General features: G+C 41.6%; 3 protein-coding genes across 11 annotated transcripts in view; 1 reads left to right on the top strand and 2 right to left on the bottom strand.

Moving 5' to 3' along the window:
• Nucleotides 1-18,681, top strand: part of knockout (Stork-head domain-containing protein knockout) — a 74,814-nt gene extending 56,133 nt beyond the window's left edge. For 2 of the 3 annotated variants that reach the window (XM_034327155.2, XM_034327154.2), the window contains 5 exons: nucleotides 13,285-13,740; nucleotides 15,449-15,655; nucleotides 16,490-16,674; nucleotides 16,912-17,385; nucleotides 17,460-18,681. In XM_034327155.2, coding sequence (XP_034183046.1) covers nucleotides 13,285-13,740; nucleotides 15,449-15,655; nucleotides 16,490-16,674; nucleotides 16,912-17,385; nucleotides 17,460-18,641 — 2,504 coding nt within the window. In that variant the 3' untranslated portion in view covers nucleotides 18,642-18,681. The remainder of the gene's footprint in view (nucleotides 1-13,284; nucleotides 13,741-15,448; nucleotides 15,656-16,489; nucleotides 16,675-16,911; nucleotides 17,386-17,459) is intronic. The other variant, XM_034327156.2, reaches the window with a different exon arrangement.
• Nucleotides 1-21,100, bottom strand: part of LOC117605629 (uncharacterized) — a 152,047-nt gene extending 130,947 nt beyond the window's left edge. For 3 of the 7 annotated variants that reach the window (XR_013063396.1, XR_013063395.1, XR_013063393.1), the window contains exon 1: nucleotides 20,768-21,091. The gene's annotated coding sequence lies outside the window, so the exon portion shown is untranslated. Of the gene's footprint in view, nucleotides 1-20,767 lie in introns of all 7 variants that reach the window. The other 4 variants (XR_013063397.1, XR_013063392.1, XR_013063390.1 and 1 more) reach the window with 4 other exon arrangements.
• Nucleotides 21,101-21,334: 234 nt separating this feature from the next.
• Nucleotides 21,335-24,789, bottom strand: LOC117605523 (leucine-rich repeat-containing protein 40). The gene is made up of 10 exons (XM_034326942.2): nucleotides 24,593-24,789; nucleotides 23,617-23,810; nucleotides 23,333-23,536; nucleotides 23,138-23,261; nucleotides 22,858-23,027; nucleotides 22,640-22,782; nucleotides 22,361-22,564; nucleotides 21,949-22,281; nucleotides 21,672-21,857; nucleotides 21,335-21,610 (listed from the first exon to the last, which is right to left on the bottom strand). Exons 1-10 carry the CDS (start codon nucleotides 24,765-24,767, stop codon nucleotides 21,499-21,501), a joined length of 1,845 nt encoding a protein of 614 aa, XP_034182833.1. The 5' UTR covers nucleotides 24,768-24,789; the 3' UTR covers nucleotides 21,335-21,498.
• Between the last annotated feature and the right edge of the window lie 5 nt (nucleotides 24,790-24,794).

The following is a 24,794-nucleotide window of genomic DNA, read 5'->3' as shown; positions in this document are numbered from 1 at the left end:
GTCGTTCGAATGTAGGCTAACACTTTGGCGTGGATCCAGCATGAAAATCGTAGAAAACGCGTTTAATTTTCATCGTGCGACTGAACGGAATAATTGCGTCCCGTAGTAACACTTTTGCTCGTAATCCGACCAGGTAAATTGGATCGAGTATCACGATGCAATGCTCGTCTAGTGGAAATTCGATTAAACTGTTTCATGGACGATTAAACTATTTCACAATTTCTGGTAGATTTGTTTTCTACTATTTCTATCAAGAATGTAAAAATTTCAACGGTATTTGTCACGGGTTCAACGTACTCGAAGGGTTAATCTTCATCGTCGATCGGGTTTGTAAAACAGTAGTAGTATTGTTTCAAGGGAAATCTTCGATTTCGCGTCAGCTGGCTGTCGCCGGGTAAGAAACAATGTTTTGATCGAGCACGAAGATTTAATCGCGAATTCACAATCGTCTTCCACGGCGTCGATTCACGGTTACCCATAGATCACCGGCTGAATCTGCTTCGTAAATCTTCCCGATCTTCGGCTCGTCTTCGCAAATTTTATTACTTTAAACTGCTGTACGATATTGCCTGATAAAATATCTGCATTTCTCTACGATCCCGCGATGCAGCCACGATAATTTAGGAATTTCTCCTAGCATTGTCCGTTACATTGCTTTCATCGTTTATCCTATGCACGTCAAGTCCTCGTATATTGTAGCATCGTGAAATTAGACGGTGAACACCGAATCGAGGTAACGTGAGATCTTGTTAGTTGAAATTAATGTTAAACGAAACTAATTCACTTGTTCGCTCGAAATATCTTGGAAAATTAATTAAGAGAGAATTGGAAAGTTCAAGCGTATCAATGGTAACTCGCTTTCTTCGGTGAACTGAAAATAAAGGAAAACTTGAGCGATACTTCGCAAGGTCGCGAATAAACTTTCCTCGCTTCATTGGCGAACACCTGTTTGCGTAGCTTCGCGTCCTTGAATGTCTGAAGATCAGACGTTCTCGCAGAAGTATTCTCGGCGGCACTGTTCGTACACAGAAGGCACCTCCGAGTGGATTTCCATGTCTTGCTTTCACCCGCGCGATGTCCTTTAAATCGAGTCGCTTGTTTCGTAGTAAGAAAGAAAAGAAACGAAAAAGAAAAGAGCTAAGAAAAGAAAAATACGCCACGACAAAAAGTACTTTTAACTGTGCAACGTTACGTGAGACCCGTTGACGCGGTTTCGTAATTGCGAAATTTGCTCTTCCATAAATCGGGCTTAAATTCGTCCAAGAAACCCAATCGTAAAAATGTCGAACGATGCGTAGCCTCGTCTCTCTAATTTTTTATCCGAATTGCTTTCAAGAAATCGAAATTCCAAGAAACGGTGCAAATGTCACGCCGGTTCCTAAATACCACGTTTTAATGGATCACGCTGAACTTCAACATTAAACTGCGGATAACTATTAGCGTTCCTCAGAACCGAATAAAGTAGGCACATTCTGTTCGTAGTAAAAAAATTGCAGGAGGAAGCTAGCGTGTCTCGTGCGAGAAAGCAGAAGAGGATATTGTAACTCGGTACAGCGCGAAAATTGACCCGAAAAAGAAATCTCCGTTCACTCGTCACACTTATGGATCCTATCTGTTTAACGCGACTCAAGTTACGACCTTTCAACCAATCCTCTTCAATCGAACTATCGCGACCTACTACAACTATATGATTAGTACTTAAAAAAAAAAAAACAAGAAAACGTCACTAGGAACTAAGATGGACTTGTACTTGTTAAACTTGAATTCATCTCTACTCGCGACCACGAAAAGAACCGCGAAGAATCTAGGTCATTGACACGCACAGAGGCGACTGATTTGCTGGTTAACGAAATGTCCCGATGCCAATAATTTCCATAGGTGTGACCGCGCGTAACAAGGAACGTAATTACATTGGTGGTACGCTAACCTGTCTATAGAAGCGAGAGGCGTGGCGGAAGGTTGGTAAAACGGGTCGTTCGGTCTCCATTAATGGCCATATGTAGGCTAATGTCAAGAAAGCATGACAGTCGGTTCGATGTGATTGATGACGCGTATCATCGCCCACTCCATAGTGTCCAATTTACCAGCGAGAACAGACCAATTCACGCTGGCAATTGCTTGTTAAAGTGTAATTCGCCGTTTTCTGTTCGTGCCTTGATTTTGCAAATCCTTCCGGTCGACCGTAAATCGCCAAACGTAAACGCCTCTTTAACGTAGAAAGTTTTGCAAAAATTCAGTTGGCCGAAATCTTTCTAACGCGAAACGAGGAGATCTTTTTTTGTCTAAGACTTTCTACTTGTTCCAGCGTAATAACGGTGACACGAGCGATCGTCCCGAGTGCTTGTCTTGTATCGAGGTATGAGCGCTCTATCGAACACCAGACGGAAACTTGAACCTGTCCCGACAACGTCGATTTCACTTTCCGCGATCGAACGAACGTTCGAATTGTATAACGAGAAAAATTATTTCCCCCTCTGACCACCGTTAGTTTCTAGTTAATGACGTTCCAGTGTCGCGACACGAACGGCATCGATAATTTCAATGTAACTGGACAATTTGCATCGCGAACGCGAAAATCATCGACGTTTAAATATTATTAGACTAATACGCGGAGTGATTCGTCGATGGCTGGTCAATACGCTCAAGAAGTTCCGTGAAAAGATTGCGACGCGACATTGCCTTCGTTAACCCTTTCACATAGAAATAATAAGGAGAGAACGAGAATATATTTCATTATTCTGCTTAAAAGTTTGAAAATATCGTTTTTCAATGTTTCTTTAAGAGAAAAGCCGTCAATCCTTGACCTATTCGTTGAACTTTCCAGCCATAATTTTCTGGAATCCATCTGACGATTTATCAATTTCGGGCCATTTATGTTTTCCCCGATGACGTGAATGAATAATTTTCACTTTTCCACGCCGTAGATTATCGATCTCGCGGGGAAATGTTTCTCGGAGTATTTCCGTAAATTACGATGGAAAAGGTCAAACGATACGTACATTATATAAGGTAAATTACGCGCGATCGCAGTTAAGGACGTTTATACGGGTCCGTGTGTAGGCCAGACTCGTTGAATTTCTCATTTGCAATCGTGTACCATAGTTTCCCTACTCCGCGAGAAACACGTTCGCTTAAGGATTGTTGCTAAATTTATGCATCGGTTATTGCCGTGTTAATGTATCAAGGATAACGTAAGTAACGACAGAATCGCGGCTGTTATTAATAACCGGCCTCTTATTCACGTGTAAACGCGTGCTAACGATATATCTTTAGACTGTGTAACAGGCAGTTTCAATTCTGTTACGATCGCGTTTAGGCGCTACCATGAATGATTTGATTGCACAGTCTCGCGTTTCACTGAGAAAAAGTCTATTTAGCGCACGAGCATGGGTATCGCGGTGAAATTCAACTATTTCAATCTTTACCACGACTCGATAAAAAAGACTAAAACAAAACGTTAAGGGTGGTAACGTTATAGAGAAACATAGTATGTACTTTGCTTGCAAGGGTAATGAATCTCTTTATCGTTAATCGACTAACTGAAAGCAACGTTAAGGATGTAAATACAGGTTGGAGGATCGAGGCAAAGCCAACAGAGAGAATCGCGCGATAACGATAATGATTTCAATTTAGCCGTATATTATTTACCGGTAGTAACGTCTTCTATAATGGTATACGGAAATCGATCGCACCGTTCCCATCCTGCTTTGAGCAAGCTTGTTTCATAAATCATACAATAGCCGGAGCACAAAGCGATCGCGAGCGTACGAAAAGAAATGAGCAAAGGATAATAATTTCAGACTCGATAGCACCGTGTGCGGTTCAAAGTAAATGGCAAATCGGCCCGGATAATTCAGAATTCAATAATTCAAACCTGCCATATGGATAAAGTATTGCGCGAAAAACGGCAACAACAACCGCGTTGCGCAACCTGTTGCTCAAGAAAACAATAGCCGGCTAACAATAAGAAATGAAACCGTACTAATGATGGGGGGAGTTGGTGTTTCGGCACGATACAGTGTTTTATCTCGCAAGGAAGGGTAACAAAATTTGTAGAACAGTCAAAAATAATAGGTACGCGCAATTAACATCTGATAGAATACAGATGATACGGTGTGATACGATACACCTCGGTGTATTGATACGAATCCAAATGGAATTTATTGGTGGCTATCTGGAAGGTATCAGGGCCGATCCCTTTTTGCCTCGTTGTGCCTCCACCATTATCGAAATCGGATCGATCGTGATCGGCTGCCCGGCGGTGTGCCAATAAAGAACACAGAGACCTGTTAACCAGTCGCCTTTTTTTTTCGTCGGCACTGAATATCGAAGAGAAGTTGCATTCTCCTCTTTTCCCGTATCGAACGAAATCGAACCGATTCACGTAACCATTCGGTATATAGGTTATTGGGATGGTCGGTGGAACGGAGATAGTGAAACTCCGATTCCTCTGTTGCTATGTTATCACAATCTCGAGTACGATGAACAAACATCACCGACGAATGGTGAAATAAATTGTAGGTTGGGTGTAATCGAAAGAATCGTGCACAGAAATTGAATCCATAGGATCGGTAACGATTTAAATGTACCGTGATTGAAGGAATCGCAAATGGAATACGAGAGATCCAATTTTAATTCGTGACCAAAGTTTGTGAAACTATTTCAATTCTTTCGTTTTTTTTTCGAGCGACGAAAAATTTTTCGTCTGACACGTCTGCCGTTAATATTCAAGAACGAACGAAGGTGTATCTGTTTGTCGCTAATAAACGTATTTGGCGAACGAGGAGACGCCATTTCCAGCAACGGACTACATCAGATATACATAGGAATCGGCGGCTACGCCCTTATCGGCAAGAGCTAATGGTACCGGTACACGCGGTGCAACCTCGGACGGCGGAATCCAGGCTAGCAGTCGATTCTCATGGCCTCTCTTCGTATCCTCGTTCCGGTCGACGAAAAATCCTCGGAATCGAGTGATTCCTTTTAATTGAATATTACCGGATACATGATATCAACGAGCACGACCTATCCTCCTAATCAGCTTCTCACTTTTTTTCGTCACACCTTGATACCGATCGTGTGTGGAAAAAAAAAGAAATTATCTTTAATTTTCATAGACACTTTATATAACAGCACGTTAACGAGACTTCTGTCTAGAAAGCACACATTAAACGCAAATGAGTGAAGTGCTTTAAACGTACTTGCATGCATCCGTTGAACTTTATCAAATTACCTTTCCATCGGTGCACGCGATCGATTGCATTAGTGCACACAAGCGGAAAGGTAACAAGTTGAACATAAATTTGTTAGAGCGACACACCTGGCCTGTATCATCGAATCACAGAGACATTTTCATTCTAGCAACGGGGTTTAAGTTGCGCAACAGTCGCGTGCAACCCCATGTGGGAGTGTATAAAATGGCAAATATGAGAAATAAGCGGAGCTGGATCGTAGGAGATAGTTTAAAATTAAGAACAACCTACGCCTAGGATAGCCATAAATTTTCGTCTCGTCTTAGCGATACCTCTGGTGGTAGTACCCTCTTGCGCGCAGGGATCGTTTGTCAGTATTTATCGCGAAAAAAGTATGACCAAAGTTTTAGCACGATTGTATCGCGTTTCTAAACAGGTTTTATTAATGTTAATCTGTATTTTTTAACAAGAACCGCGAGAAATCGAAAGTTTTTTCTCTAATGGTTACGCTCTCTTCGACAAGAACGTTAGAGCAGTAGAACGGCACTCTGACGGGGAAAAAACCGAAGCGGGATCAACTTAATCGAACTTTTAGCACGTAAGAAGTCATTAGCTCCGCAGACAGGCTCACAAGCGTTAGCCATCGGATTCTGAGAGGCCTTTCGAAACGGCTCCAATCCCTCGCAGCTGATTTATGCGACCGACAACAGATCGAGCCTGGCGAGAAAAAAAACAAGCTCTGTGAAATTCTAATTTCTCCGTTTGGTATCGAAAGAGAGAGGATGCATCGCCTAACGACCCGACGAGGTTGCTCGTCGACGCAGAAAGACGAGGCCTATCCGCTGAACCCAGGGATCTTTACGAGGCCTTAACCGACGATCATTAGGAACGCGAAGATCGTCCTAACCATACGGTAACCACATTGTCGCGACCCGGATCCAATCGCAGAATTCACCTCGAAGATCACGACTCCCATCACTCCTCGTGACTGTCGTTACTCAAAGGTTACCTACCTACGAGACCGAACTACAACCTATTTGCATCTAGGCGGCGATGTCGGTCAGTAGTTCCTTCCGAGTGTTCCGAGTGCACTTCGATCACTTATAAACGTAAACCACTCGAGATAAGTGGAATATCGTTTAATTACATCAATCACATTAAAATTTAATGCGAGCCTCGAAATTATATTTCAACGTAGCATGACAACTAAATTCCCGACCTTTGTGTATAATGATATGTCATCGTGACTAGAAGTGACAGGAAAAAAACCATTCGAGACATCGAGTGTACGATTTCATAAAAGGCCGTGAGGGAAGCTGCGTGTAACCCCATTGTGTCCTGTGACCGCGAGAGTTTCACGAACACCGGTGAAAGCCGACGAATTCACGGAAAGTCAAGATTTGCATGAAATTTACAACGACAGACCTTTTTGTCTCGCGCGTCTCTTCCGTCGACGATTTTATTCTTTAAAGGTCGTGGGTACCTCGATATGTTTCAACCGAGATATCATCTCTCGTGACCGTCCGTGCGGCAAGGCGCAACGGTGCGGGCACCAAGATACATAGACTCGGCCAATTCCAACGAGAAGTGCCAATCATCCTCGCGAAGCGCCGCGTTCAACGAGCCATTGTTCTCCAATCAAATGTCTGTTTGCATGGATCGCTTCTGTGTAACAGACTCGAACGTCGGATTTCAGAAATCCATGAGAAAACCGTGGCTATCCTAACTCAATTGTTATTACGAGATAACGACGATCTCGGTTACGTCGTTCAACTTTCGATTCATTTCCTATTATTGTACACATAGAGTGTTTTGTAACTTGAAACTTCATCCCTAAGACGTATCCCAAATATTATTAACACCCTCCGTGAAACTTGCTAGCAATGCTACCTTCTTTTACGTAATTCGCCAAGTAAGCTTCGGTGTTTCTTGCTCGGTAACGATTCGAACGATTAAATCAGGCAACCGTTCCAGACAACATGGTTATTACACGACCGGACAAACACGTGCTTCTATCGACGATTGACTTCTCGCGCCTCTTACGCAACGTATTTGCATTCCTCGCCTCGGATAACAAAACGATCGGTTGTTAAATCGGTAGTATATTAATCGCAGACAGGGATACATAAATCGGAGCAAGGAATCTAGCCCGCGTTTGACCAAGCTGCCACCAACCACACCTTTCTCGAGGGAATCGTAGATAAAAACACGGTCTAGAGAAGGGTGCGGATCTGAATCCGAAGCTGATTAATTTCCTTTCTTTATAGTTTCATCCTTGGTATAAAATTCCTTTTAAATAACCAAAAAAATAAGTGTCTCGATCGAAATAAAATTCGAAAGGTAACAAAATGTCGTAAACAGTGTCTCCTTATACGTCGCTCTAGTGTCATTAGAATATACCTCTAATTGCTCTTAATATCCTCTAATCACGCTGCTATTTCCCGGCCAGACTACCGTACACCCGTAGAGACACGGCTGTTTGCTCGCGACTAGAAGTGAAAGGTATAACGTTTTCCTAATGAATACGGCAGACTGACGACCACGCAAACACGCGTCGCGAATATAATCCATCAAGCTCGACGGTAAAACTCATTACGCCGCGGTAACCATGTATATAAGTGATCAAAAGGCGACGAACACTCGGTGTATTTCTCACCCAAGAAGATTGATACTAATCTGAAATCATCCTGACCCCTTCCACGAATCCTGAACCGAGTCTGTACGGTGAACGGATGAAAATTTAGCAACAAGGCAAGAGGGATATCCCACTTTTAATTGTTCCAATACGTGAGCCTAATACTCTGTAACAAATCAGAGCGGCATTCCTTCCGCTAGCCAGCTTCTCATCCGTACAGAGTACGTGCGTGTGTTTTGGCACGAAATCAAGGGAGCATAAAGGTAGATCGTAACGCGAATCGAAATTGGAAAGGCAGATCACGAGGAACGGTGGAATGGAAAGAGAGAGAGAAAGGAGGGCGTTTGCCCGAGAGAGGGCTATGGATACGAATAGCATCCTTTAGATTTGCATAGAACAGCGTCGCCGGCTGGTAGAGGATAGGCCGGGACTCAAAGGTCGTCTTGTTACGAGGTGATTCCTTGCAAGTGGTCTTTGCCATTTCCCATGGGCAGACCCATAAAGCGGCGGAGGTCGGCCAACACGACCGACACGATGGATCACGGCGATAAGGATATATGCATCGTGTTCTGCACCGTGTACCAGTACACCGGAAGTGATCCGACCGTGTGTCTCGAAGTTCGAAGTGCGCTCCTTCTCGACCCGACTCTCTCTCTCTCTCTCTCTCTTCTCGTACCGTACAGCCTCCGGGCTGTCTCTGTTCGTCGGTGATACCCGACTGATATATTCGCGTGGGTGAATCGACCGAATACCGGGTCTGCCTCTTACTTCGAGAGCCAGTGCGGTATCCAAGTGTGGGCCGTACGGATATTATAATAAAGGCCTCGCGGAATGATAGAAAGGTGGAGAGGGAAACTGGTAATAATAGCGGCAAGCAAGACCCGCCAGCTTGGCAGGTGTTCATCCGTGTCTACCGACAGGATATCTCGCCAAGCGTTCTACCTTTATCGTTACGACGACAACGGTAAACTATATATCCTGCCACGCAGGAGATCCTTTTGCATTCTGCAGCATCTCCTGTTCAACGAAGAGATTGAAATTTTCTTTTGATAAATACTTTGTGTCACTGTGATGTACGAGTAACGATTATTCGTGGATGCGCAGTGCGTCGGGTGTTTAATAATTACCCGATTGCGTAGAGGAAATATAAAAATTACACTCGGAAAACTTGAAAGTAACAGGACGTCAGAAAACGAAACGTACCGTTTTCCACGGTTTCCTTGTCTCTGTCTGTTTGCGGCACGTTCCATTACATAGAATATAGTGGAAAGCATTGAAAACGCGTCCGGGACGAGATTCTCACGAGGAACACGATGTTCCACGCCCCAGAAACTGACGTATCGAGTTCCACGATCCAACCCGGCCTCCCCCTCCGACCCTTGTTCCTCGACAGCCCCACGAAAATTGTGCAACCGAAACGTTTCTCGGTTTCTTCGTGATCCCTGTGTTGGCAGTTCTCGATGTAACGACGCGGGTATTATCCTGGATCTTTTTCCGAGCCTGCTCGCGCCGGATAAGATCTCGCAAACGAGATCGAAACTGGCCTCTCCCACGCAGAACATTACGCGGTCTTAGTTGGGCCATTTACTGCCCCGTACACTTGTACACACGCTTCCACGTACGAAACCGTCCACGCTCGCGAATAAATTTCAAACCGCAACGTGCGGCGACTCTTATGCGTTCGTCTCCACCGTGCAAAGTCGATGAAAGAAGAAATTTGAATAAATTCCAAGCGAGTATTTTATCGAGAAACTTTGCAACTCTCTTTGATTCTAAAATATATTGCATTATTTTCAATTTGAAATTGAACATTGCGTATTACTTACACGTTCTATCCTAATAGCTTAAGCGATTCATGGAACGACGAAAAAATTGCTTATATTTCGAGTCACGGCTCGTAAATTGCCGATTTCGCGCACCTGTCGGTACCGTTCTCAGTGTTCTCGGTGTGCTCGCGACTCGTCTCGGAGCTGGTTCCATAAAAGGCACGCGTGGGTGGCTACCTCTTTGTATAATTACGTGTGCAACTCGGTCCGTGGGCCGCAGAGAAATTCCAGGGAAGTGGGCAACTGGACCTCGTGTAACGATCGTTTCCAACTTTTCCATTGAAATGGCCGCGAGTATATGAATATTCCGTGAGAAAGTCGCAAACGAATCGTGATCATCAACGTTCAAAGCTGCTGTGATTTCACGAACACGTATGATGAGCTCGGCCATCTAGCAAGCAGCGATAGAAATTGAAAATCTAATATTATCCGATATGTTACGATCACCGTGAAGAAGCAAACAGGTTTCACGCGAGTATTTCTAAGCGGATATGGTCAGGGGGAAACGAAGTGCTCGTTAACGAACAAACGAGAAAACGACGCGACGGTAGCTGAAATCGTTCGAGATCTCGCCAGTAATTCTGCGCAGAACTTGTCTCTGGCCTATTTACGACAACCCTTTAACGAGAATAGCCGAGTAGGCGTTTTCTGACGTAGCTGGACACGTAATTACATCTCTGTTCCTTCCTTCCTTCCTTCCTACCTTCCTTCCTTCCTGCCTGCCTGTCTGTCTGCAAACGAGGATTCAAAGCAACTAGGGGACTAGAACAGTGAACGCGATCGTACGTGCACGGAAATGGCAGTGATCCGTGCACCCCGACCTGTTCCACCCGATAGACTCATTGTTACACCAGTGTTTAAACAAATTAAAAGCTGTGCCCTTGGAAAAATTGTACGCTACGCGATTTCACGCAACAGATATTAAAATCGTTGATCTCTGTACCGATACATCAAGTACGAATTAGATTAGACAAAAATATTCCAACTCACGTACATCTGTTTAGCGTTTAGCAAATACTTTTCAATCCTGGAGAGAACGATCGATATATTCCTCAAGGGTCAACGTAATACCGTGTGCAGAAACTCGAGCTACCCTTCGAAATCCGCATATGGCACACAGGGATGAGGGTGAAATATATTAAAATGCATTCGTGGGCTCGCCAAGGCTGAAAGCGACGAGGGTGAACGGATAAAAGTATTCGACTCGTATATTTTTATTGTGTCACGAGGCTCAACGCGCGTATACACAGAGACGATAGTTAACTTTCATAGAGTAACTATCCCATCGAGGCGAATTCGCGTACCATCTGTGCCATCTGTTAATCCAACCATGTAAAAAACCAGACACGATATTGCTGAATTTATGAGAGAATATTTCGTGTACAAGGTTCTAACAAATTGCGATTGCTACTGGGTAATCGATGGGTGAATGTGAAATAACAATGATAGAAAATGACTAATTGCAGTAACGAAATCGATAACTTGTTTGCTCAACATAACTTCCAATTGTTTATTCATTATCGTTAGCAGCAGTGCTCCACTTTGAACTGTGTCGAATGACCTGCCTAGAATCCAGGTTCCAGAGTAAACTTCGCTAATTTACCTACTGCTAATTCCCTTTTAATTGCTCGAGAACGTCATCCACGACGCTTTATATCTGACATAGCAAATTTGGTTGAAAGGTTGTTCTACTTTCGACAAATTGGATGTTTAATACATCATCTTGTGCCGATATTTTCTGTTACATCCTGTACACGCGTTGCAACAGAGCCACCGATGACAAAACCGTTTGCTACACATTGTGTTCGTATCGTCATTAAATATTCTTAGCACGAAGATGCGGATACCACGGGAATTTCGGAGACCTTCAGAGTCGCGAGCTTAGAATAATCCATAGTCTTTTCGTGGGCGTGGACCAGATGTATGAGAATGCGAAGGACTCGAGGGGTTGGAAAGTCGCCTTAGAACGTGACCGGAAGAACAAACACTTCAATTTCGCGTCAAAGACGAACCCTTCCCTTTTCTTGACATTTTCTGTTTCCATCCATCTTAATTACCTTGCCGTGAAACATCACTCGGATCGACATTAATTATGTATTGTTACCTGGAAACATATTTGTTCTGCTACTTCAGAGTTTCTCTGCTTCCACTGTTTGAAACTGATCGTTACGCTTCGTATCTGTTTAACACGCGTGAGAATCCATCACTCGCGGGTATTTTCATGAAAATTGAAATCACACGGCGTGGTAGGTACATGTTTTCTTCTATCTAATTTTCCAGGAATTAAAGATGCCATTCACGGATACCTTATAAGTGGGTGGAGAACACGTTTGTCACGAATGAGAAACCACCGTGGCATTATCGCCGATTATTGCCACTTATAGTTTTGCTTTTGGCAAAATATGCAGGATATGTAAATACTCGAAATGAATATCGTGAAAGGCCAAATGAGCTGAAGCTGGCGGCAGTAACGGCACCTTTGTATCATTCAAATGTAATTTTAAGAAGAAATCGGAAAGCTAATGTTTCACGGAAATCGCATAAAATTTCAAATTTAAAAAGGCATACCTACGCGCGCGTTGTGCCGATGCTATGCACGGCAGATTCGCGAGAATATTCTGTAAGTGGAATTGCAAAAGCACGTCGTTCGCATGCGAATGCAACGATCTACGACAGTCTACTCGTTCGCGAACCTAATGCCACCACCTTGTCCTCGTCGAAAATGAAATTCTACATAAGCCGGTGTATTAAAGTTTCAATCTGTGCAACCGTCTTGGGATTATGCAGAATAATCTGTTACAAAGGGGCGCGGGACGAGTTTCATCGGACCGGACCTCTGCATGATATTGAAAAGAGGATCAAACGGGATTTGAAATTGAAATACAAAGTGTACGATATCGTCCGGAACCACGGCTATTTCAATCGTTCATTTCCATGGATATGAACAGTAACGGAGACAAGAATTTAAAGAGAAAGTTTCAGAATTTGGAACACTTTTTAATCGAAACTGATAAGAAAATATTTCTTATCGATGGCTCAATTAAGGCAACTCTTCCTTACATTTTTGAACATTCTACTAGTCGATCTTAAAGTTAGAAGGATAAAAAACGAACCTTCCTGCATACTTTTCGCAAAAGGAAACACGATCTAACCAGTCCGTCGAGGACAAGCCTTAAACATTACGCGTTGAACAAGCAGAAGGTTACATGTGTTCGTTAATGAAACGCTCCGTTTGTAGCCGGTACACGCATTCGGAAACCCGAACCGTCTCTCGGTTAGAACTAGAAAGGCAGCTGCCTGAATGTCGCCAGTTCCTGGCAACCAACTAGCTATTACGGTTTCATTCTGTCGAGCGAATATGCCTGGAGAATTTCAATGAACGAGAGATCCTTAAAAATCCAATAGCCACGTCGTGCCTCTGATCTTGTCGCTCCTGCCTTTAACAACTTTTGCACTTGCCGAGGCTCTTTCATATTAGCTACAACCTTGATCCATTTTTCGTCAGCCATAATCACTATCCTAACGTTTATCTTTATAAAATATTCTGTCTGCGATCTGAAGAATGTAGATCAAAGTTTCGACTGAAACATTTAATTTCGGCAGCGTTAATTAACTCTTTGTTTCGTTTCAGGCGATATCGAGGATTGCTTGGTTGCCCCAGTGGCCCAGGGACAATTCACACCCCTGCCGGAAGCACTTTGCTGGGCCATTCTCGAGTTAACTTCACAGAGGCAAGCGGCCACTCTGGATACGCTCAGATCCGCGTTAAGGAACGCTTTTCCGGCCATGCAGAGACCAAGTCGCGAGCTGGTCTACGATGCACTCGCGAAACTGATGCAAGAACGAAAGATCTATCACACCTCACAGGGATACTTCGTGGTGACACCGGAAACTAGGAGGCTCAGACGCGATTCTAGTAGTTCAAGGAGATGCTCGAGGGAGGTGAGCGGATCCAGAAGTCAGGGTAGCATGCTCATGTCCAACGACGAGGCTATGGCGCTCGTACATGGGGAAATGCTCACCCTAAGGGATGGCGACGTGACGCATCAAGCTGTGCAAACGAATCTGGCGGATGTGATATGTGGAGGTAAGGAATATCGAAGCTTCGCCTCTCTATTCAAATGATTTTGCAAATATTTTGCAAATGAAACACAAAGAACACCCTCCTTTATATTTTGCAAGCAAATGCAGTCTTAAAAGGTCTGAAAACTGCTGCTGCAGCAAGAAACGCAGTAAAACAAGCTCGCTTTCGTCTGGGTTGGTGTAAAAATATTGCCAGAGGAAAGGAGGCGTTCGTAAGCCGAAGGAACTCGCCGAGCCGTACAGACTAGTCGATCCGGGCAAACTCGTTGGGCACGTGTTCGGCAATGGTTCTGAGTGTCCAAGAGGAGTTGGCTAGCAGGCACCGGGAGAGATGTTTTTCTTTGAACTCGATGGACGGGTCCGATGCTGCGTTTATGTTGTTGTCGTCCTTGGCAGCCACGCAGCTCGCGCCGGAAGACGTTGCATTCCTTCGCGGTGGATCGGATGAAAAAATTGTCGCGGTTCGATTTAAATTGCGCCACCTTATCTTGGTATTTAGAGTGGCTGTCGTCTCGGCCACGAGTTTATGTCTCCCGCTTCGACTCTCTTTCGCATTATACGAGTGAAAATCTTTGAACTAAGCGTACCTTAATGCCCCTCGATATAGTCTATGTAATCCTCTGTTATCCTATCAGATTTTTAAGTGGTTGAAAAGTGCGATAAAATGGCACTTGAGCTAAAGAATGGCTCTAGAATACCATTTATCCAAAGAAGGGTTCGAATTTGAAATTCAAATGGATTTTCTTTATCTACTATGTTGCTGACCAACTATGGTGATTGCAGCATTGTAGGATAATACGCATTGGCGTAACTAAAAATTTCGTTTGAACGAACTAGGTGCTCTAAGTATACCGCTTTTTAATGCAGATATTACGCCAATGATAATACGTGGGCATATATTCCCTATTAAGGCTATCGTCGACTGTTGTCACCTGGGCAATGGTATAACATCGCGTGCAGCGATGCTACATTGTTAGACTGGTGCATTGATCGGCAAGGCAAGCAACGTGAATCTTTGCATGCGACCAGCTGTACGTGTCTAAAAGCAATGCTCGTGCATTTCGTGGTCGGTCAAAGTTTCGGTGCAACGAGCAAACTGGAATTTTCTGGCGCATTGACACGGAAACACCTTCGGCACCTTGCACGCTTCCTTCGCCTTTTACCATACATCGTGAGAGACGCGTATAAAGGACGTACACGCGAACAACCGGTATATAAATACACAAACGTGCAGGTAGACGCGTGCACACGTACACAGGGACACGAGAGAAGAGTAAGAGACCGTCCGTGGCAACTCGACGATCCCTGGAAAGCGTTTAGCACAACCGATATATTAGCTATTGGTCACGACATTGTCTACCGTTACACACGCTGTCGGGATCACGTGGGGGGCCACGTATATAATCTTCCTACTTTTCTCTGGCTCGTTTCTCGAGTGATTCTCACGCTTGCGAACCAACCGAGCAGCCAACCAGTCGGTCGGTCGTCGCCACCGCCTCTGGCTGTGTACCACGATGAAAATCAAGAACGAGGGTGTTCCACTTTTTGAGCACGCGGCTCGGAGTTCGCCACTCTCGCGTCATGAGAATCGAGAGACCAAAGATGATTCACGAGTCATGTTCGGAACAGTGATTGAAAATAGCTAAATTAGAGTTCACGAGCTTTTTATCGACTTTCGTCAAGGCTTTGAAATGTTATAAACTTTCTTTCAGGTAATCCAAACGACAAAGTTCTGTTCGCAAGATGTCGATCGATGCCAGGCCGCCTCGAAAGGCGACATTCTCTACGACTTTGGGGATCCGCCAGACGCTTGCACAGAAGCGGAAGTTCGCGGTCTCTGCCGCGAAGGCCGGAAAGAAGCGACACTTCGTCGAGCGCGGAATACGCGAGCACCGACAGCGCACCTCATAGCCCAACCAGTGAGTCGAATCGGGGAAGGGATTGTTTTGGTGTTGGGTGATGATTGCTCGATCGGGACGTGTTAGCTTTCCTTTTTTTTAAACCCAGATGCTTCGATATGTGGTTCAATGTGTTTGATCGAAGAAAGCGTGTCCTGTTTCGCGCGGCACAATCAAACGGAGCTCGTTTTAAATTGACCGACAAACACTTCCTTCATATCGACAACCTACATAAATTACTCAAAGAACAAACCCTTGTAACAAAAAAAAACTTCACGAAATCAGTGACGCACGCTATTTCTTTGAGAAGTAATTTGCAACAATGTGTGCACTATACGTCGGTGAAATTGTCGAGGAAGTCTTTATCGATCAAGTAAAATGGATCCTTGAAATGGCCTCCCGTAATAGCGACGTTTCCTTTCGAACAGATTTTTCGTTGTTACACGGTCGCAAAGTCGTCGCAATGGAATAGAGGTATTCGAGAAGAACTTGTTGCAATGTACATAGAGATAAAAGCAAGGCGAACGCTTATCGAGCGTAGAAGAGCACGAGTATCGTGACTTTCAGTTAAAACGAAACTTTCGTTCCAAGCCGAGTTGAACGTCTTTATCCGCGACAAGCAAATCATTTATCCATGGGCTTTCTCTACCGTCTGCTTCATTTATCTCTGAAATAAAAGCTCCTACGCTTTGGCTCGTTCTTTCTATCTAACACCCTCTTCCCAATCCGCGATGCTACAGCTGAACATCCAACAACTAAGCTTCTTAGTCACCCTTAGCTGGCAAGCCCTTCCCCGATCCCCGATCTCTCAATAACGAAATGCGACATAGCCTCTTCCTTTCTTTTTTTCTCAAGGTTTCTCCGGGATTTTTTCAGAGAAGATAGGTCTACTCTCCAGGCTGTTTCGACGCAGCACACGAAGGAAGGGTGCACCCTTAATGGGCACGTTCAGCGCTCAGTATCCTCCTACCGAGTGGTTCAATCCTCGAGTCGTTCATCTGCACAGTGTAGCAACTCAAACGAGAGCTGCAAGCCCGTCGGTGAGTCGAATCGAAAATAGATAGAGTAAACTATACTAATTTGTCGTCTAGTCTCTGGAAATAGCAAAGAAAGTCTAAGAAGAATCTGACCCTATCATGATACTCGAGGGTTCAAGTGATAATTATATAGTTTACTCTACTTTCGTTTGTAAAAAGGAATCTATGTTGTTTGTTCTCTAAACAGACGACAAATTGAACGCGAAGAACGATCAACGACAATCGAAGTAACGTTTTCAGATGATGGAGGGTCTAGATCAATCGCAGGCCAGTTTCCAAGTATGGGACGATTCGAGTTCCGTACGATCAGCCACGTTACCTAGGCGACACCGACGCCAAGCTAGTGGCGATTCCTCCAGTTTGTTGGCCAACTCGACGCCAAGGAGTTCCAGACGACATCGATCACCTTGCTCGACGCTGCCCAGATCCAAGTGCTCCAGCCTGAGCAGATGCACGTCCCGAGCAAGTGTCTTGCCGCCGAGTACCAACCAGGAATCGTATCAGAGCCGCAATCAAACGCAAAATGGTAAAAATTCGACCAACTCGTCACCGAGTCGAAGCGGTGGAAGTTCCGGTTCCGTTCGCACCGCGAACGCGAGCCCTGCTAAGACCGCCACCCTAGGTAGATCCAGTACGAGGCAATCGAACTCGAGGAGACCGAGTCACGATTCTACCGTCAGCGGAATGAAAACGAACGGATCACCTCAGCATAAGGTAAAGAATTTCGACTCGAACTACGATAATTACGCGTGTAATAGAAGAAATCGACTAATGGACCGTCTCAACAGGTTTTGCAAAAGACATCGTCCGGTCATTCGTCTCACTCCAGTGGAAAATCGATTTCCAGCAGTAAACTATCCTCGTCGCCGTTGAAAACATCCACGCTTCCGGCTAAATCGTCGCCGTTGAAGGTGGTTCAACAAGGATCCTTAACACCGTTGCAAGAGGCGCAAAATTCCATCACCCTACAGGTGTCGACTAATCTAACACCGGTCAGTCCGTCGAAGGAACAACGGGCGATTCAGAACAGCGTGACACTGGCTTCGAACGCAACCAGCACGACCACCATATCCGGTTCACCGGGCACAAAGATCTACGTGCAACAGAATAACTCTCCCATGAGATCGGTGATCACGTTCGAGAACGGCACGGTGAAGACGAAGCTCGCCGACAAGGAGACGCTCGATTGCAAAGAGAAACAAGACCGTGAACTGATCGGCGAGAAAATCTTCAAGAGCAAGATAGACGAAGAGAAGCTATTCAAGTCGAAGCTCGACGACGAAAAGCTGAACAAATCGAGCAAAATCGAACGTCCGTCGTCGTTGTACGCTTCCAAAGAATCAAAACCGAGCCACCTGTTGTCGGAGTCCGACAAAGAGAACAAACCGAAAGTCGAGGAGGAAGTGCCTAACAAACTGAAGTTAACCAATCGTTTGAACAACAGTCAAGCACACCTGATCGACGGATCGACCAACAATATCGACAAGAATTCATTGGTGAACGAGCACCCTACCTCTGCTCTGTCTAGCATGAAGAACACCAACGATGCCATGAATAATTCACGAAAATTGAGTTTGTCCTTGTCGAAAGACGCTTTAAGTTACAGAAACCTTCTTCGTCCAGATTCGAAGAACAACATCGCGTCTAATCCACCTTCGCCCACTAAATCGTTCGATGGTTTCGGAGGCTCTTTCAACAATGTTTACATCGAGAATCTCGAGAGTGCGAAACAGCAAAGAGCACCTCAAGGCTCGGAACCGAATTTAGAAAAAACGGTTAGTCGAGGCGATCTTTACTCGTATCCGAGCTTAAGCGACATGCAAGTACAGTTCACGAGTTTAGCTGCTCAGAAGATTCTGAAGGGATGCCCTATCAACAGCGTGGACACCTTGGTCGAAGTAAACATGGCCGCAGCGGAGAAGCCAAACAACTGCGACGTTACTGTTCATACCGACTTTGGGCTCGTTTAAAGTTTTTCTTTCTTTCTTTCTTTCTTTTTTTTTTTTAATTTGTTTCGTACAGTGAAACGATTGAACTTTAGCACGATGATGTCGCGGAGAAATGCGTCGCGGTAGAAATGTTACGCGTAAGAACAAGAGAACGTGCTGTACTGCTTAAGCATATAGAGAGCATTGTAACAGTTACCAATAAATAAAAAATTTGTTATGTTCTCACGTACATCGTACGGTCACAACGTTGTCTCTTATACCCAAGATAGTCATACGATTCGTTCAATCACGAATGACACGTGAATAATCATCGGAAGTGATTCTCGAGCACCGTGATTCCATTGATCATCTATATGCTTACGCGGCTGAACGTTCGATAGGTATCCCAATGAAAGTGTTGTATCGTAGAAATAACAATCGCCATTCCACGGATAGTATTCGTTAACTTAATCCTAACTATTTCGAGCTTACCACTCAACACGACTTCCATAAAACGCACAAGCAATGTTACTTCGTTCGTGTAAAGTCTAAGTCTGAACGCTCGTTGCATTGTCGTTTGCGTTTTATCATTGATTTTCATTTCGCTTCAATTCAATCGGAACGGTGCGCAAGAGATAATAATATTAATTTTTCATTAGACCTCGAAACAATGCATCGCGTGTATCAGATCTCATCGTGCCTCCATTTCTTGTTTCAATCGAACGTAGTACGCAAAAGAAACTATAAACGGGTACCACAGCATCGTAACGTTGGCAGTTTTGCATCGCTTTACCGAGCTAAAGCGATTTGCTAAAGCAATATACTTCGCGCGTACGATAGCCTGACAATTTGCCTTAATCGAACGAGAGAGATATAAAGGAGAGACGGATGATATTTTATGCGAATCCAAATACTGCCAATATCGTAGCGTCGACGTGTAGAATAGCGGATCAATCTAAGGTAAAAACTCGTGAACGATGTGCTAAAATGGGCTAATTTAACGAGCACCATTCTATAAAACGTCTAACGATATTTCGTTTCGGTTGATATGCCAAAGTAGAAAGTGGAAGCGTAGTGCAGCGAACTGTGCGTAGAATTTAGACATAGTCAGTGAAATCGCGAACGAAAAAAAATATGATACGATTAATTGATTGAAAACGTATTAAGAATAACCAGGCTACGTATAACTTCTATGTTCAAAATATACAGAGAATATTTATTATAACAATCGCCATGATTTTTTAAACGCTAATGTTGCAATTTGTTGCCGACCATGTGTCGACTGTTATAATAAATATTCCGTACTCTTGATGTACTTTTTATACGATTACGATAAGAAATTCAAGGAAAAAATTCGATCGAAAGAATGTTCGTTCGCGAGGGAAGAATGATCCATTTGAATCAATTGTTGCGCATGCGCAGAACGTCTATACCGAATGAAATAGTCGTGACGCCAAACTCGAAAACCGAACAAACGATCTGTGTAGCAAAATCATTATGATTCACAGTTCGTGCAAACAAATAGGTGCATTTCCCAATTCAGGAAGTAAGCGGTACCATTTTCTAATTAGTGCAATCGTAAATCTAAGTGCCAAAACCGTTCATAGTACTTAAATCGCCTTAAACCGCTTGCAACGCGACCTCGTGGCGTGTCGCGGCAACGAGAAGTCGCGATGTAAACGGATTTACCGTTTAACATTCGAATCACAATTATTAACCTTAACGATAAAAGATATAGTAATCGTAAGACGGTAGGTAACTAGACACTGGTGACCGGTGTCTGCTTTGTATATTTCGTACGTTGTATTACCGATTAACACCGATAGTAATTTTCGATACACCTCTACGTCTTCCAGTTTTCATGAAAACGGAAGGACACGAGCCTTTTACGCCCTTATTTCTTATCAAAACTAACTTGTAGAGTACTATTGTGTAATCTTGCTCTATCATAATTATAACAACGAAAGCGTATGATAATAAAGAAGGAAGAAAAAGTACACGCCCGCCATTTTTCAATATAGCGTTGCCTGGCCAACTATGTATTATTATATGTATCGTAATTGGTTTGTTGCTCGATAATTGCTTTATCATTAATCGCCCTTCTCTTAATCTTATGTGACAGCAAAATTAGCAGCATTATTGAACAACGAAAATATGAAGAGACTCACCAAATCTGAATAGGTTGGTTGACAGTTGGTGATCAGTAGTTGCTCACAACTTCTTAATTTACACTTTAAACAACTTTTATGACGTTATATAAAATACACTACCGAATTACTGCGCTTTAAACCGTAACATTTTAAACGCTGCAAGATACGACATTAAATTGAACTAAATAATTAAAGAGAGACCTGACAATATAAAATTTCCCGCGGTTACACGACGCGCAACTCCTAACGCGATGGCGATACACACACGACTGGTGGAAAGACCGAAGAGCCATCTAGTTCGGACGCTCGAATCTGCGCAGTACTGTTCCTCTCAGGGCGGTCAAAAACTAATACAAAGTATACTTGATATCACGAGAGTCCATAACTAAGCGCGCAGGTTGGAAGATGGTGGGGACACGCAGCGATGGTGGGGGAAAGCGATCCGCCAATCACTTTCTACTTCCGCTGGAAGTATCGCCAATCAGAGCGACAATGCGCAGAAAAGAACAAAAACTGGTCTTTTCGCAGTTATGGATTCTCGTGACATCAAGTATACATACTTTTTTTTCTGAGAAATAGGCGGCAATTTTATTTTATTGGTCGTGAGATACCTAAATAAGTTTTAAAAATAATTTATTTATAAAATGTGATCTTCAGATAACAATTTATAATTGGCATCTTAAATATTTTGTTAATTCTGTATAACATTCATCCAAATGGACTAAACATTTAAATGGATTTCAACAGCTTTAATTTGAACGTGGTATTCTGTCTCTAAGGTAAGCAAGAATTTCTTCTGTAGACTTTGCCAAAATTGCTTGCCGTGGTTGCTTGAAGCAATTGCCAGACAAAATTAAATTTCTGTAAGAATTTAATAATGTAATTTAATTTTTTATATGAATATGTAATACATTTTATTTACCTTATATTCTTTAAGTTACCCAACTCTGGTGGTACATAGCCAATATTATTGTTCCCAAGATTTAATGTTGCTAACTTCTGTAGTTTTTGTAAATATGATACATCAATATTTGTAATTGAATTGTCGTTGGCAATTAATATTTCCAAAGAATCAATATCATAAACTGATTCTGGTATTTCTTTATACCTGTATTAAAAATATTCATACATTTTAAGAGCTGATAAATATGTATAAGAATCATGCAATTATATTTGTAAATGTTTGTTAAGTTGTTTACCTGTTAAATGAAATGTTAATTTCTCGCAAATATTTAAGTAAACCAAGTGTAGAAGGTAGTGATTCTAGAAAATTTTTACTTAAATCCAAAGCCTGTAGGTATTTATATTTCTCACCAATCCATTCTGGTATATGTGTTAATTCATTAGATGCTAGTTTTAAATCAGCAATCGTGGCTATCATACACAATTGATCAGGTAACTCAGAAAGTTTATTTCTACTTAAATCCACTGTGCTTACATCAGCTTTGCATGCATTCTCCAACACTTCGTGTGGCAATTCAATAAGGTTTTGTCCAGCCAAACTAAGCAGCTTTGTACTTTGCATTGTATATCTAAAATACCAGAAATTATTTGAAAGTAACTCTGCCAAAAGTAATTCACTTTGACTCAAACTTGGAAGTGTATACATACTTATCTGGATATATACTTGGATTGTCATCTGTTATCACACATTCTTTTGTACTTAAGTTACTTGTACTTTTAATACTTTGTCGTATGTGCTTTAAAATTCTAGGTGTACCACATCTTATTATATCAGCTCTTATATTTTGTACATCATTTCCATCAATCACAAATTGTTTCAAATTGGGCATTATACCAACTTGGCTTGGTACTCTATAAAGGAAACATTATCATTTTAAAAATGCTTTCTTGAAATATAGTAATAATAATATATTTCAAGTAACATACATAGTTAATTTGTTGTGTGACAGATCAAAAATTTCTAAATATACAAGTTTCATTATTTCCTCTGGTATTGTTTCAATTTTATTATTGCCTAATGTTAAAACTTTTAATCGTCCTACACCTTCCAAACAAGACATGTCAATTTCCTAGAAAATATGGTGGTTAATTATTGAAAATTTGACACCACCAATAACCTGAGATCAGTATATATTAGTACATACTGTAATATTATTATCAGCCAAATGTAGTACTCTCAATAATGTACAACCAGATATATCAGGAAATGTTATTAATTTGTTAGTTTGCAACATCATTGTTTCTACCTTTCTCAATTCACCCAGAGGTGGTAACACTTCCAATTGATTACAACTTGCATCCAACTTTTTTAATGCTATTTTCAAAAGAATATTAGAAATTTTTATTAAATTTTTGTGTTATACAAGAAGAAACAGTGTGAAGCTATTTTTGTTTTAGTAAGATTTCTGTTACATTAAATCATACCTCTCATATTTGTTAAATCTGGTGGTAATTCTATTAACATATTGTGACTTAAATCCAAAGATTTCAATCTCACTAAATATCCCATTCCCACTGGTAATTCAGATAAATTATTGTAGGATAGATCCTAAATATAAGAAATATGTTTAAAATGTGGATGTACAGAAATATAATACCAAATAATATGTTATAAGTTACCAAATGAGTTAACATAATTAAGTCTCCAACTGCTGGATCGAGTATATTTATGCTATTATTTTTCAAGCATAACTCCTGAAGTTCATTCAGTTTGTAAAATTGGGATGGCAATTGTTTCAACTTATTATTTGATAAATTTAGTATTTTTAATTTGTTTAAATTTCCAATTTCAGAAGGTAAATCCTCTAACAAATTATCATGTAGCTATAAAAAGGAACTTAAGTTAATTAAGTATTTATTTCATGGTACTACATTTAATGTTTTGTAGTTACTTTAATACTTACAAGTAATGTGGTCAGCTCTGATAAACATTCTATTTTGGAATCAATTATTGCCAAGCTATTAAAGCTTAAGTCTAATGTCTTAAGTGGTTCTTGCTCCCACCATCGCTCACTTTCATGTACATAATCAAGTTCATAATGTAGATCTCTTACTTCTTGATCAGTTAATTCATTTATACTCCATACTCTGTCAGGTACTATAATAAGTTTAACTGATTTTAATATTTCATAAAATTTGTAGTCATTTTATTGTGAACATTGATATGTATCAAACATAATTCTTTTACAACTTACCTTATATCCCATATCTAATAATTTTGCATGATATCAAATATTGTTTGCTCTATTGCATTATACACAGTCTAACATGCAAAGCTAGCTATGGATGAAAATAAAAAAAAAATAAATTCATGACTATAAAATGTGTTGTATAAAATATTTATTTAATGAATAGAATGACATGCTACATTTAATAAAAGCACGTAAAAATACAAGAAATGATATGAATATCTTTTCATGTTTTAACATTGCATTTTTTAATAATAATAGAACTATCAATGATACAATGTTGTTGATAAACTTGAAGTCAAGGATGCAAATTTGTCTGTTATGGTGGATTAATCTTTCTATATATTTAACTTCCAAGAATTTATTCCTGTTACAATATTATTACTAAAACAAATAATAAAATTATGTGTAAATATATCTAAGATTCTAATTGTGATTCATGAAGTAATGTAATATCTCAATATATATTTAAAAATTTTCTTTTACCTTAAGTACTAAACACTTTGTACTCTTCTTATGAATGCTGAAATAATATAAATCAAAAATAAAAAACAATAATGGAATACGAATATGAACAGCATGCACATTGATTCATATCAGAGTGCAACATCAAGGTATCAAGCATTCAAACGAGTTCAAAATCAGTGTAAATAACATTGAATAGAATTTCATGTTTAAATATTGCGTGTACCCGTAAACAATCCTCTCGATGAGAGGTTTAAATTTCCAGTTTTTCTCGCAGATATAATAGTAACCTCAGACATTTCCGCATTGTCATCAGTTTTCGTTCGTTGCTTAAATATTGCTAAATGATCGACTTTCTTTTTAGCATCACTCATATTGTTCTTAGTGGACACATAATTCATAGGAATTTCATGATATAATGTTGTCGC

The sequence above is a fragment of the Osmia lignaria genome, chromosome 14 (genome assembly GCF_051020975.1).
Source record: "Osmia lignaria lignaria isolate PbOS001 chromosome 14, iyOsmLign1, whole genome shotgun sequence".
Lineage (NCBI taxonomy): Eukaryota > Metazoa > Arthropoda > Insecta > Hymenoptera > Megachilidae > Osmia > Osmia lignaria.
Note: the sequence above shows the minus strand (reverse complement) of the source record. Positions and strands in the feature narration are given on the sequence as shown.